The 13882-nt window shown below is 39.0% G+C and overlaps 4 protein-coding genes across 8 annotated transcripts; 2 read left to right on the forward strand and 2 right to left on the reverse strand.

Moving 5' to 3' along the window:
* The first annotated feature begins 833 nt into the window (after positions 1–833).
* On the forward strand, positions 834–1682 carry LOC140011103 (LEAF RUST 10 DISEASE-RESISTANCE LOCUS RECEPTOR-LIKE PROTEIN KINASE-like 2.7). Its single transcript, XM_072059295.1, has one exon. The coding sequence runs from the start codon at positions 834–836 to the stop codon at positions 1680–1682; it is 849 nt and encodes a 282-aa protein (XP_071915396.1).
* An 83-nt stretch (positions 1683–1765) lies between these two features.
* LOC140011031 (LEAF RUST 10 DISEASE-RESISTANCE LOCUS RECEPTOR-LIKE PROTEIN KINASE-like 2.1) lies at positions 1766–3399 on the forward strand. The gene is made up of 2 exons (XM_072058885.1): positions 1766–1966; positions 2063–3399. Exons 1-2 carry the CDS (start codon positions 1849–1851, stop codon positions 3202–3204), a joined length of 1260 nt encoding a protein of 419 aa, XP_071914986.1. The 5' UTR covers positions 1766–1848; the 3' UTR covers positions 3205–3399.
* Positions 2426–8506, reverse strand: LOC113702215 (chloroplastic group IIA intron splicing facilitator CRS1, chloroplastic). 4 transcript variants are annotated; one of them, XM_072058878.1, is made up of 10 exons: positions 7388–8506; positions 6456–6894; positions 5720–5850; positions 5278–5622; positions 5041–5197; positions 4504–4793; positions 4309–4369; positions 3938–4123; positions 3216–3322; positions 2426–3145 (listed from the first exon to the last, which is right to left on the reverse strand). In XM_072058878.1, the coding sequence occupies exons 1-8, from the start codon at positions 8336–8338 to the stop codon at positions 4002–4004; spliced, it is 2496 nt and encodes an 831-aa protein (XP_071914979.1). In that variant the 5' UTR covers positions 8339–8506; the 3' UTR covers positions 2426–3145; positions 3216–3322; positions 3938–4001. The 4 variants fall into 4 exon arrangements, with proteins under 4 accessions (XP_071914979.1, XP_071914982.1, XP_071914980.1 ...); XM_072058881.1 differs by having other exon boundaries at positions 2426–3322; positions 3938–4109; positions 4310–4369; XM_072058879.1 differs by having other exon boundaries at positions 2426–3313.
* A 500-nt stretch (positions 8507–9006) lies between these two features.
* LOC113702216 (delta(7)-sterol-C5(6)-desaturase) lies at positions 9007–13367 on the reverse strand. Of its 2 annotated transcripts, none has more exons than XM_027223291.2 (3): positions 12999–13367; positions 10938–11243; positions 9007–9547 (listed from the first exon to the last, which is right to left on the reverse strand). In XM_027223291.2, the coding sequence occupies exons 1-3, from the start codon at positions 13216–13218 to the stop codon at positions 9255–9257; spliced, it is 819 nt and encodes a 272-aa protein (XP_027079092.2). In that variant the 5' UTR covers positions 13219–13367; the 3' UTR covers positions 9007–9254. The 2 variants fall into 2 exon arrangements, with proteins under 2 accessions (XP_027079092.2, XP_071916381.1); XM_072060280.1 differs by lacking the exon at positions 12999–13367 and adding an exon at positions 11675–12470.
* Between the last annotated feature and the right edge of the window lie 515 nt (positions 13368–13882).

Genomic DNA, 13882 nt, shown 5'->3' on the forward strand with positions numbered 1-13882 from the left:
TCAGCGACGCGGACCTTGCAATGACGGTTGCTTCTTGTAACCCCACAATTCCTATACCCCGGTGTCCTCCCGTCTTAAAATTTGCGCGTCTTTTTTCTTCGACAATAATTTTGAAAGGGAGACTTGCAACCAAATTTTGAAAGAGTTCCAGCCATATTCTATGAAGCAATAAATGAAGCTAAAGCAGCTAAGGTGGCAAAAGAAGAGCAAGTTGAGAAGAGAGAACCTGGTGGGGTTTGGTTTATACGCGATGGCCATTCACCAGATAGATATTCACCTGTTGCAATCCCATGGGAGAAGTCGCAGAGAATATGATGAGTCCATTTAACCAAAACTTACTAATAGAATTATGGATTACTTGGGATACAAATATTAGCAAAGCATGCCTTGGTGGTAATATGGAGACTGCACCGGATTCGTCCATTCTGGAGCATAAGTCTGCCAAGCCATATCCTTTCTTCTGCCTGCATGACTTTTTACGTGTAGACTGATTTAATTAATCTGCCCTCATGACGAGTCCATTGATTTGCTGGTGGATTGAAGCACAAAAATGACATCGACAAAGACTTCAATATCCCGTATGCTTAACAAGTCTCCTCATCAATCCCATCCTTTATTTTCAGTATTTGTTACTGTCGTGGACCAAAAGGAATTAGCAAGCACCGTATAACCTACTTCTGTAAGAAAATGTCAGAAAGAAAAAAAAAGCACCGTATAACCTACTTCTGTGATTTCTAAAATTCCCAAGATTTAGAAAGTAGTTTGGCCGAAAGCTGACTAGGTCTCCTAGCTAGGCCTGGCTTTGGCACCAGGCAGTACTGCACCATCTGAAAATGCAACCGTATCAGCAGCTCCTCCTGACCCTCTGCTCCGGTCTTTCTCATGTAGGCATAATCTTCCTCGTAGCATTATTCCATAGTCCTGTATCCATGCATGCATACGATCACCGGTACGAAACTTGCAGTCAATCTTTCGACTGTGGCAACCTGGGAAACCTTGGTTACCCCTTCTGGGGAGGGGACCGGCCTCAATTCTGCGGGCATCCAAGTTTTGAAATAGATTGCTTAGACGGTAATTATGCACTGATCAATATAACCTCATTGACATATGCAGTACGCAGAATCGACACTACTGCACAGACTATGATCGTTGCCAGGGAAGACTTGCTGGACGCCTTTTCTTTTTGTACAACAGAATTCCTCAACACAACCATTGATCCGAACCTTTTCAGTTATATCACTTCTGATGAGACAACTTTATTATATGTCTATTACGACTGCAGTTCGAAATTCAGCCGCCCACTTCCTAATTCTTTTGAATGCGAGGCAGGAACAAAGAACACCACAAATTTTTTCACCACAAACACGAAACTTGCTCCCAGGCCAGACTGCAAGTCTATGATAACTGTTCCGGTTGATCGGGGAATAGCTCAGGTCATAGGGAACACTACCAGAGCTACCGGAAATGATCTAAATGAAGCTCTTTCCGGTGGTTTCCCGTTGAGATGGATGGCCAATAATACAAGCTGTGATTTCTGCATTGCATCAGGGGGCCGTTGCGGGTCCATTCCTAATTCGAACACCTTCGCTTGCTATTGTCCGGATAGATCTTATGCATTTTCTTGCAACGACGATCAAACTGGCAGTGGTACGTTTCTTGATCTTTATCTTTCTATTGCATAACTACGGTAACTGGCAATTAAAGCATTTCTGGTACAATTACTCCTTTTTGGCTGCGAATTCTTTGGAGCATTATTTTGCTTGTAGCTACAATTGGCTGATATTGTAGATCATTTGACTAAGCATACACTATTTTCTACTAAGCATAGAGTATTTTCATGGCTTTTAGATGCTTATTATTCTCCTCTTTCTTTTCTTTTTGGTGGGTTCTGGGACTTTCTTGCTGAAAGATTTCGTCTTTGTTTTTGTTGGAACAGGGCATCGGGGTCGGATCAAGCTTGCAATTGGTAAAGTAACATTTAAAACTAATGTCAAAGGAGATATGGGAATTTTTCATATTTTCACCTTAGTGGATCTGTTTTGATCATTTAAGCTTAATGCAGGCCTTTCAGTCTCACTTGGCTTGGCTGGGATTGTTACTTTGTCAGCTGCTACAATCTACGGCTACACCAAGCTAAAAACCTATAGAAAGCAAGACAAGGGAAAGAACCAAAAGGTTGAAGCATCCTTCAAGAACTATGGATCTCTAGCTCCAAAGCTATATAGTTATTCAGAGATTAAAAAAATAACCAACTCCTTCATTGATAAACTCGGACAAGGAGGATGTGGTAGTGTGTACAAAGGTAAGCTACCTGATGGCCCATTGGTAGCAGTAAAGGTTTTGAGTGATACCAAAGGCAATGGAGAGGAATTCATCAACGAAGTTGCCAGCATTAGCAGAACTTCGCATGTCAACATTGTTACTCTTTTGGGATTCTGTTACAAGGATGACAAGAAGGCTCTGATATATGAATTCATGCCAAATGGATCTTTAGACAAGTACATATATGAGAAGGGATCATCCAATCCAAGTCTCCTCTTGGATTGGACCACCTCATACAAAATTGCGGTAGGCATTGCCCGAGGATTGGAATATCTACACCGAGGATGCAATACAAGAATTGTTCACTTTGATATAAAACCTCATAACATCCTTTTGAGCAAAGATTTCTGTCCCAAAATCTCTGATTTTGGCCTGGCTAAATTAGGTGAGAGGACTCAGAGCATTATATCCATGTTGGATGCTAGAGGGACACCCGGATACATTGCTCCTGAAGTATTTTGTCGAAGCTTCGGTGGAGTTTCTCATAAATCCGATGTTTATAGTTATGGAATGCTGGTCCTTGAAATGGCTGGCTTAAGAAAGAAGGCTAATGAAGCTGACTCAGAGCAGACAAGCGATAAGTATTTTCCATATTACATCTATGATAATCTGGAGCTTGGAAAGGACCTGAAACTTCAAGGTGTCATGAGTGCAGAGGACGAAGAGATAGCAAGGAAGATGATTTTAGTCGGATTGTGGTGCATCCAGACAAATCCAACAGACCGTCCACGAATGAGCAAGGTGGTTGAAATGCTGGAGGGTGGCCTACAATCGCTGCAAATTCCCCCCAAGCCTGTTCTGTATTCTCCTCCAGCTAAGGAGTCTGCAAAAGAATCTTTGGCATCATCTTCACAATCTTTTGAGGAAACAGAAGGTGACTAGTTGAGATTAACCATTTGTCTTTCCAGTGATGGTTGCCCAATTGTTCGAGGTTTGAATGCAACAAGGGATCTGAGCTGCTGGACTCTTCTGAAGACGGAGTTCCCTCGGGCTGTATACTCTAATTATAAGTGAAACAGGTTTTAGTTTTAAAGAGGTATTGCTGGCAATGCAAATGTAATCTAAAGTACCCTCTTATGCTTCTTTAGCGCAGTAATTGAGTATATGGAAGTTAATAAGCTGTCAAATTAATAATTAAAAACTAAAAATGTAAAGAATTTTTCCAGCATCTGAAGCAAATGAACTACTATTAACAATCAATGAATCCTACAAAACCCTAACAAATCTTGGCTGCAACTAATAAATACGTCACCTTTTCTTTGTGGTCCTTCCATTAGTTTAACATTTTGAGCTTTTAGCGTATGCAATTCTTGTACTTTGTAAATGCACAGAACCGGAAGAGCTACATGAATATTTTGGACACGATAAGATTTTAGTCTCAACATACAGCAAGTCACCAAAAAATCCTCATAATTTGACTCAGCATTGAGAGCCCTTGCTGGAAGAAAAATTGAAAACCAGCTGTCCCAGAGACCAGCACAAATGTCACTTGATGTTAGAGTTCTAAATCCTAATCATCATAATACTGTACCAAAAATACTAAGGTATAGAATGCAAGATGAGGCATTAAATATCTTCAATGAATGATGCAAGCCTAGGTATTGTCAAGTTTCACCTGTACTTATTCTGACAGCTTCGACTCAAAGAAGCAGCAATCCAATATTTCCAGAAACCAAACCTCATAAAACATGAGATCTTAGCAGAGAAGGTAAAACTGATATATTTTCTTGTGGCGCTGCAGTCTCATCCTTTCCAGTTTCAGATATTCCCATCAAATCAATTTTCCTCTGCATTAACTTTGCCAATTTAGCACAAGAATAGAAGTCGACAGACAGTATACTTTGAAGTAAATCTCTTAGCACAAAAACATTTAGACAGTTGCAAATAGAGGTAGTAAATAACAAATCATTGGTGGAGGACTTCTCCCAGGTATAGGTATATTTATTTATTGTTTGGTTAATGGTGAGAGTTGATTTAAGAGGCTTACCAGCTTGAATTGCAAATCAGATACCGTCTGCTCTCTTTGATGTGCAAAGAACTTCAGAGACTAGAAAAAGCAGCAGACAAAGAAGAGCCACAAAATGAAAATGATGAGTTCCAGCTCTTGTATTAAGGCACAGGTAGGGTGCAAAAATATTTCACAGAATTGAAAACCTGTACAAAGATAAAGAGATTACTTACACCAATTCTCTGCATCTCAAGGGACCTGGACAATGCTTCTCTCCTACTTGGAAGATTTAAAGGTGCCAACTTTGGGCGTCTGTAATTTTTTCCACGATACAGAATGATGGAATGTCCTTCTTTAAGCTTGTCAATAGAGACCAGTATCCCTCCACTTTCAGCCTCAAGAAATTTGGCAGTATAAACCACTTGGGAGAGCATTTTCTGCATTGTAATCACCTTCACTATTTCTCTGTGCTTCCAGTACTGATGCAGGCTCTCTATTACACCATTGAAAACCCCACGCCTTCCTGAAGTACAGACAAAATGAAGCAGAATACGTTTTAGTACCTAATTAGAGGCAAGCACAAAAAGTGTAAGAGAAACAAGGCTATGATGTAGCTTGCAGCGAATGCCAGTTAACTATTTAGACCAAATAGCCCAGGAAATGAAAAAGAAAAAGAATGACACCCAATTAACTAAAGAGCAATAGATTAGTTAGGATCAAGCAGGAGAAGATGCAAGGGAGCAGTAAGTATGATACAAGCTCTTGCTTACCAAGAACTAAGCTGCTGACCATTTTTAACCCCATTTTTCGGAGACACTCTCTCTCCTCTTGTGTCAGCATTTCCTGATCTGTATCTCGTTCTGCAGGTCTCCACAAGGAATTTAGATCTGCTAATCTTTTGGCTGATTTCTCTATCTTCTTATTGAGCTGCAAAATACAGCAATATTGCAAATTTAAGACATAAGCATCAGAATGCAATATGAAGAAACCAATAGGTAATATCCCACAAGAAAAAGCTTGCGCTGCTGATCTCTCAGTTCCCTTTCTAGTTGCTCCTTCTCAGCTTCCAGTTCAACTTCCGCCTTGCCGTTTCCATGTCCAAGGCCCAAATGTTTTGATTGAATTCTGAGGAATTCTGATAAAGTTCCACTATTAGCAGACTTGCTTGATGGTATCTGAGTAACAGTTTCACTTGCTCTTAGCCGTGCACTTTCTTCCATAAGTTGACATTCTGTGAGCTCCATTTCCCTTATTGTTACTAGTTCTGCAACTCGAGAAGGAAGAAAGTCCTTCCCTCTATAAAGGATTATAAGAAACTTATTGCGTAATAACAGAATTCCTCCAGTGAGACACTGCATGACAGATTAAGGATCTCATAAGATGCTTATCCAGAGAATCTGAATAGTCAGACAAATTCCAAACAGCATGACCTTTTTAACTGTAGCTTACCTTAAGCTCATAGGCCATTTGCTTATTGTCTGTGTTTGGAACTCCCCACTTGATAGCAATTTTTGCAATATGACATTTCTCCCAAAGTTTCAAAATTGCTGCAGCCAAGCCTTGAAGTTTTCTATTCCTTCCTTCAGGCACATGAAGAAAAATTAGTTCAAGCCCAATTGAACACTGCCAAATAGTGCAGTAAACAAATAAAACATTATTTCTAACAAAATACCAATGGCATTAAGGACATTCCCCACAAAACATTTCATATGCTTTATTTGTGATAAATTAATTATTACAATCTCACCATTTTGGTAGAATCATCGTAGAAGAAAGAAACTAAAGTTCACTGAGATTTTCTTCCATGATTTAAAGACACGGGCAGTAGCAATGTAACTCAGGCCTTGAAAGGAAATGAGATGCATAAGATATTGTCTACCATACTACCATGCCAAATGCACATATAAACGTTTACCACTGTGTACCTAAATGACTGCATTTTGTTTTCTATCTCAGTTCAAAAATACCTCAACACAAATAGAGGCAAGTCATGTTCATAGGTTGCCACGTACATGCATGAAAGCATAACTGCCTGTCCTATGAGTATAACAACAAACACCTTCAAGTATAACCAGATATCCAGGGTAAGTAATTTAACAAGAATGAAGCAGTGATCAGAAAGCATAAACAGGAAAAAGCATGAATAAAATTTGTCTGGTGTTGATCAATAGAGGCAAGAAATTACCCAGTACAAAATGAGTTGGCAATGGCCGAGCAAGCTTCCTTAAGTACGTAAGTTCATCATCTGTCAGCTGTGATCTAGCATGGGGAGGGCAGAGCCTAAATGGAGGCATAAATCCAGGTACCACTTCAGGAAGTAAATCACCATCTACTGGCAAAGGCTTTCTCCACCACCAGTCAAGAAAGCGAGGTCCTAAGCCATCCAACAATCTATCAGCTTCCTTCTCATAAAGTGACCCATTCATCAGTACATTCTCCTCTTTCTTATCCATTTCGCTCATCATTCCAACCAGACCATGTTCACTAGAGTTAACTTCAGAGGCAATAATCGTGTCTCGACAACAGTTATCAAAGGAGGTTTTCAAAGCTGACAAATAATTGCCCCCTCTGTAAATGACAAGAGCATGTTGCTTTCTCCACACTACAACTCCTCCAGTTTTCATCTGCGTACCAATTAAACAAAGCAGAATGATATTTAAAAGGGCATAACCATAGATAGCTAGGCAGATGATAACAACAGATTCAATCATGTTGACTGATGGTATAGCTTTTTCGCCAGTCAAAAGAATGTAGAAGCCAATGCTCACCAGAACTGAATTGATTTCCTATGGATTCCAACTGTTTCATCCATAATGACTAACGAGGCTACACCTTAAACCTTTGGCGTAAATCCTAAATTTACATTTCTTTAGTAGGATTTAGAACTTTTTTTTCATGAGAAATGAAGTCAAAGGAAAAATCTCAATTCCAATAATCTCACCAAGGAACAACAGGCAGTGGAAGTTAAGCTAACCTTGTTAAAATAATTTATAAGCACATTTCTAGATTAAGAGCAGAATGCAGATGATAGAAGTTGAATGCCAAGTCAAAAGATGAACAAACAACAAATGAACTTGTTCATGATAAAATAACAGAAGCACGAGAATTAAACTAAACCTCAAGAATTTCTTGTGCTCGGTCCATGTTTCGACACAAGGGAAGATCAAACTTGAGCATTGCAAGTTCATTGTTCTTCCAAATAGCATGAACTCGATGAACAACCTCTTGAGTCACTCCAGCTTTCATAACCTTCACCCATTTCCTCATCCTTGAAGCCTCATCCCTCAACCTATCGAGCAATTCCTCATCAAGGCTCAACTCAGCAGCAGTCACTACCTTCTCCTTCTTCACCTTCCAAGTCACCAACTTCTCACCCCTATCCCATGGCATTTTGCCGCCAAATTTTGCCTTCCCTTCACCTTCAACCTTTCCCAGTTGAAAACCAACCTCAGATTCTTCCACAATCTTCTGAGCGTGCATCTTTTCATCTTCCCTCTCGGATATAAATCCCTCAACAGATGCAGAGTCCCCACCTCTCGAGAGCTCTCCAGGTGAGAATATGAACTTTACCATTTCTGGTTTTTTGTGGGTTTTTTCTAAACTTTTGCTGTCTTGAAGTTTCTTAATGCCTTTAAAAATCTTCTTCATTTCTTTCTTGCCTCTCCCAGCACCCATTTTACCAGTCAGAGCCTGATCAGGGTGGTGGTCTTCAATTCTGCCAAAGTTTGAGCCTTTTTTGCTTCTTGGTCTATCAGAGAGGTTTAAGAATTGATTGGGTTCAACAAGAAGAGGACCCTGCATCCATGGAGCAGTTGGGGCTTTGATAACTGAACATGGTTTTGAAGTAGAAGGCTTTGATGATGATAAGGATAATTCCTCATTTTTGGGTTCAATGCCACTGCTGCTCCTGATGTTGTTTTCGTCATTGATGGTGGAGAATTGTGTGGAAGGGGGAGTTAAATTAGCTGTTGGTGGATGAGAAGATAATATTGGTTTACCAATCTGGCCGGAATTACAAGAAAAATGGAAGGTATTTGATAATCGAGGGAAAAACAATGTGTGAGACATGACAGATTTCTAGTTGGAAGGATGATGATATAGTAGTCTGCCGTCGCGATATTTGATCAACTTTACTTTGAAGAGAGGCAGAGAGCTCTGCAGCTGAGTAGCCTCGAGGGCTTCTCTTTTCCAGTGCAGCAGCAGAGACAATGGTAATATATCATGCTTGAGCCGTTTTTCTCTTAGTATTTGTTTTTGTTTTGTTTATTGGGTTATTTTTAATCCCTATTCTACTATTATTTCAAGGATTTTTTTTTTATTGTTTTGAGAATACACTAGTGACTCTTTTCCGAAATTTGACCATCCGATTGTACAAAACCGATCAAGCTGGTGATGTAATTCTATGCTTCGTTTTAAAAATTCATCCAAAACAACTCGTTGATTTTATACTGCATGCCTAAAGAAATGTACTGGCTGATTTTATACTTCTACGGTTGATATCATGTTCTGTAAGTTATTTAACGTTTTACCAAAGGAACATAGTTTGCCTTGCCAGTTGCCCCTGGATCTGAAGCTAGCTAGTCATTCAGTTCCCTTCAGTAGCCCTTCTAACCGTAATGAATTTTGGCCATCTCCCCATTTCAAGTTACAGCAATTACCGCAATGAATTTTGGCCATCTCCCCATTTCAAGTTACAGCAATTACCGCAGCAAGGAAAATCATCACAACCAAGGGAAGACAACTAAATGAAACTTCTACATAATCATGTCGTAAACCAGCACAATTTATATTATCTACCTCGCATATAGAAACACTAACACAAGAATGAGGTCTTCCCATATCATCCTTCACTTTAAGTGCAGAAATCCAACTAAACAACCAGGCTAAGTACCAGAATTCTATTAACTTTGTAGGACAACCGACCCCCCTTCCCCCACCTCCCTCAGGCAAAAACAAAAGGTGAAAAAAAAAATCAAATTACACATTACGGCTTCTTGGCCTCATCCTCCTCAGGGTCGCGAAGCGTGTTAAACATCCAGTCCATCCATATTGTGTAGTGGCCGTAATTATGGCGATATGTGGTGTGGTGAATTGTATGGTAACCAGCACCCATTACAGGCCATATTTTACCATGTATGCAGTCATGGATGTTTGCAGTCCATACAGCCTCCATGAATAAGAGGGCTATGTGTGTAGTAAAATGCATGGGCAGCAGGACGAGAGCTACCACATGTGGTACTGCCTGCAGTATGCCGTCCAGTGGGTGGAATGCCAAACCTGACCAGAAAAGTTACAGCTCGTTAGTGTTTGATCTCGTAGAAAAGCAACCATGAATATAACAAACAAAATAGCATATCATCATGTCCTACATTACTGTGCATTGATCTCCGATACTGCCAAACTGAAAGTCACTCAACAGAAGATAAATAAAGAGACATCCGTAAGGCTTTTTCTCCCACAAACAAATAATAGATACGGAAATAGAAAAATATAAACAAGAAAGTTGTTAGTTTTAGGAACATTTAGAAGACCAAAGAGAGGAATTAGCAAGTCATACATAAACACAAAATACCAATTTTACAGTAGAACAGAATTTTACCATGCCTAAAAGGGGACAAAACAGTTAAAAAAAAAAAAAGCACCGTTCTTTCTGTGCAATTACATTATGAGTTTCAAAGAAAGCCAAGATATCAGTCCTAAGACGTGGAACCCTTGTGCAAGCCACAGCAGAATCTGTTTGTGGCACTTGCTGAAGATATCTTTTTCATTGGCTTCAAAAAGTTCACAAGGACTTAGGGCTAAGTGCAAGTGCATGTGTAAAATATAGGAGTATAGCACAAGGATGTATCAACAGAGTAGCATTCTCAGTGTTCCATGGCCTTTGTCAGTTTCATCTTAACCTGATTCCGTCAAATACAAAGTTGAAATGATTTTGATGCAAAGAACCTAGAAAATTGAATAATACGTATCGACATATTCGAGTTTTTCAAATAAAACTCAAATATCCTTGACCAGAGTTCACGAATAGCCCGCTTGACTATCACGACCAGTTTACTTGTGCAGCTTACCATGTATCTACAGTAATCATTGACAACACATGGGGATATCCGAGATCACATAAAATTGGCACATGGGACAAAGTGACCAACAATATGCCCTCGTGGAATCTTTTGTTTAAATCTATGTCAACAAGTCTGAGATTTATGCAACTTTTTAAGCCCACAAGTTTATGAAATTCCATAGAAATTTATAATTTAAGCAGAAAATGTTGTCATTGTTTGTCATCATAAAAGCATTTTAACTTCAATTCAAAGAACGCAAATACAAGTAACTGCATAAGGACTTGGGACTAGGCAACTGGCAATGAACCATATGGTAGAATGTGTTTCATTTTCGGAAAACCAGCTTTGCCACAAGTTTTTTATTCGAAACATGGAACTGGTAATTGAAGTTCACCAGAAACAGATGCCCAAAGGGAACATAAGTAGCTGGCATAAAATATGAGTACAACTCTGCATCAATAAATCAGACAAACAGCATTTTGTTGGTGTCATAAAAATACCAAACAGAGCAAAGCAGAAGCTAGTATTTCTGACAGTTACATTCATTCACTAAAAGCTACAACGCTGCTTCTGTCAATACAAGATTCACAGATGCTAATACATACCAGCAAAAGGAGATAGCGTATTCTGCTTGTTGTAGATGTGATGAGTGGCATGAAGATACTTGTAAAGAGGCTTTATGTCATGCAACTCTCTATGCATCCAGTAAATTCCAAACTCCACAAATACAAGATAAGCACTGAGATATAATAGGTAGGGAAGCCAACCAACATCGCTTATTCTCGAAAAGCACTTTGTTCGTCCATTTTCAATCATGTGCTCAGAGAGTGTGGGAAGAAGAGTATACCAAGGCATTGCTTTCATCGCCACATATATTTGCAAGAGCATGGCTTTATTTGAAGGGATAGCATCTGCAACCGAAGCTTTCATCAGGACTAGAAGTAGAAATGTCCTTAATGCTTCTAATATAGCAAAACTGAAAGCTAAAGCATGGCAGATTAAATTATAGCACATATTGCACATTAAAGTTGCCTTTGTTTTAAAGTATAAAATCATAAATGACGTTTTTACTTATCCAGCAAATGATGCTGACAAAATATTGCAGAACGCCTTATGAGCTCGTAACTACACATAACCTTGATTCAGAACTAATTGGTTTCCATGTTATGAAAGATGTATTTAATGTCCAACAGAACCTAACCAAGATGAGAAAAATCATATGCTGTTTGCATAGCCTACATAATGAAGACTATTTCTTTTCTTGCACAAAAACATATAGCCTAGTGGTCTTTTTTATGCACTTCAAAATTTTGAAAGGAATTATAAAAGCCCCTGTACATACAGTCACAAGTTCACAATGTGGCTTTATAACATAGGCCTTTTAGCTTTTTGGTACGGCTTTTGATCTGTCATGTACTCACACTCTGAAAGGATGTCCTGCCAGCACTTCCCTTGGGGAAATTATCTTGCGCAAAAAGTGAAGATTTATGATTAAATTCTTTACATTAATAACCACACATTAGAAAGTGAAAGACAAGACAAACAAGATATTAAGCCCTAAAGCAAGTAACTTCTTCAAGAAAACAAGTGTGTTTGGATTGTAAATTATTTGAGATAATTTTGTGAAAAAAGTATTGTAGCATTTTTTTGATATGATGTATGTGAGATAAAAAAGTGATTGGAAAATGTGTTGATGCCAAGCAAGTCAGTGTGTGTAAATAATGTGTAAATAAAGTGTAATAATTTACAATCCAAACACAATCGATATGAAATACAAGTTCCATCTCATGTTACATAGCCTGTCTTATACCCTTACCACTGTAACTAACCGCTTGAATTTTACCTAACAACTGAGATGAGATCTTCATCCTACAGGGCTAAGTAAATCCCTATTCTCCTGTAAAATCTATTTAGGGCCATGTCATCTGCCAGACTATTACCTTTTATCAATCCTCTTCCACTAACTTTCCAAGTACAAATCATATCAGAGGTTCAAATCGGTATATCAATGAATCGATGAAGTCAATTTTGATTCTATTCTTCAACAATTGTTACTATTAGCCAAATGTGAAGGAAAGGCGGAGGACTAGATGATTGAGAAGGACAACTAAGCAGATAACTTGAGTGTTAAATACATGTAACAAATTAACAATCTTTTACATGAATCACATCAGATTTTGCCAAAAAGTTAGTTATTTTAGCAAACAGGGAAGGACAATCAGTCAATTAACTGCAAAGAAAGGGAGGGGGGGTGGGGGGATCAGCTGAACAAGCTATAAAAAAAAATTTTAAATACCCACTGTTATATGAATGTGGAATGGTCACCCACTGATGCAGACAAGCATTGGCGGCAATACAATCAGTGAGAAACTGATTAGAAATAAATTCTTTTTAAAGCATAACAACAATGTCCACGCGATTGAGTGACATCTGTTAGTCCAAAAATTATGAAACAGAAAATATGCATCTTTGACCAAATAAATACTAGATCGGAAATCAACAGTAGTACCATTTTGCAAGAGAAATATTTGATTGCGTTTGAAGAAAAATAAGTAAACGAACAATAAAATTGATACTGGAAAAGAAAGAACCAACAACGACAAGATGTTCTTAATTGGAAAATGGATTCAAGAACATTTTGAAAAAATAAGTTGGGATGCAAGAACCTTTAGGAACGTAGACATTTCGCCTGAGATGGTAGATATACAAACACCAGAGGAAGCCGGAGATGAAGTAAAGTAAGGTGCCGCCAATGTAGTTGCGGAGCCATCCCCGGAAGAAGTGTGGGAGAGGAGCCCACCATCTCTCCGGCAAGAGAGAGGCCAGAACAATGTCGTTGTAGAAGGACGTCTCCTGCACAAACAGCTTCAAATATTCCTCATCCATCTCTATATATCTAGTCTATCTTCTGACACAGCAATAGTCACGCCGCGACCGTCGCCGCGAGGAGGAGGATGGGGTAGCGGAGATTTAGACGCAGACAGATGAGAGTAGTAAGGTACACTTAATATGCAGCGGAGTAATAACTAATAACAATGGGACAGTGCAGTACAGTACAACTAGGTTGGGCAGTAAATATCTAAAAGTCCGTGGCGAGTTCAGGGTGCTGGCATGTCCAATACATAACTTGTGGAGCGAAGGGTCAGGTTCAAATCTTGTTTCTCGTCAAAATTGTTACCTAATATGCTTTCTCTTATATTCGTATGGGTGTCTAATACACTCATATGATTTTATAATGGTTTAATTCTCGTTGATTCCCGTAATCCTATTGGATTACTTTTTCAGTCTGACAGTGATTCAATCCCCGTCAATTTTTCATGACTCTGTTAAATCACTCTATATCCCGTTGAATCACTCCCTCAAAATAAATTAAAATAGAAATAGGTATAAATAATAAAGTTCAGGGTGCTAGCGTGTGATTTTTTTTTATTTTTTATTTTTATCAACACAGGAATATCCGGGTCAATCCTTACGGAGCCCGACTAATCTCCTGCGGTTTGGGTCCGGCGCCCCAACCCGGCCCGAACAGGTGCTAGCGTGTGATATTTCT

Source organism: Coffea arabica, chromosome 7e, assembly GCF_036785885.1.
Source record: "Coffea arabica cultivar ET-39 chromosome 7e, Coffea Arabica ET-39 HiFi, whole genome shotgun sequence".
Classification (NCBI taxonomy): Eukaryota; Viridiplantae; Streptophyta; class Magnoliopsida; order Gentianales; family Rubiaceae; genus Coffea; species Coffea arabica.

Bases quoted from the DNA above. Each gene is read 5' to 3' on its own strand.
- LOC140011103 (XM_072059295.1), top strand. From the start codon at position 834: ATGCAACCGTATCAGCAGCTCCTCCTGACCCTCTGCTCCGGTCTTTCT.
- LOC140011031 (XM_072058885.1), top strand. From the start codon at position 1,849: ATGCTTATTATTCTCCTCTTTCTTTTCTTTTTGGTGGGTTCTGGGACT. The intron at 1,967-2,062 runs GTAAAGTAACAT...AGCTTAATGCAG, and splicing joins TCGGATCAAGCTTGCAATTG to GCCTTTCAGTCTCACTTGGC.
- LOC113702215 (XM_072058879.1), bottom strand. From the start codon at position 8,338: ATGTCTCACACATTGTTTTTCCCTCGATTATCAAATACCTTCCATTTT. The intron at 4,370-4,503 runs GTAAGTAATCTC...TGCTTTTTCTAG, and splicing joins TTGAGATGCAGAGAATTGGT to TCTCTGAAGTTCTTTGCACA. The intron at 4,124-4,308 runs TAAGCCTCTTAA...GTGCTAAATTGG, and splicing joins TGATTTGCAATTCAAGCTGG to CAAAGTTAATGCAGAGGAAA.
- LOC113702216 (XM_027223291.2), bottom strand. From the start codon at position 13,218: ATGGATGAGGAATATTTGAAGCTGTTTGTGCAGGAGACGTCCTTCTAC. The intron at 11,244-12,998 runs GTTCTTGCATCC...CTTCGGTTGCAG, and splicing joins AAATGTCTACGTTCCTAAAG to ATGCTATCCCTTCAAATAAA. The intron at 9,548-10,937 runs GTATGTATTAGC...TTTTCTGGTCAG, and splicing joins TACGCTATCTCCTTTTGCTG to GTTTGGCATTCCACCCACTG.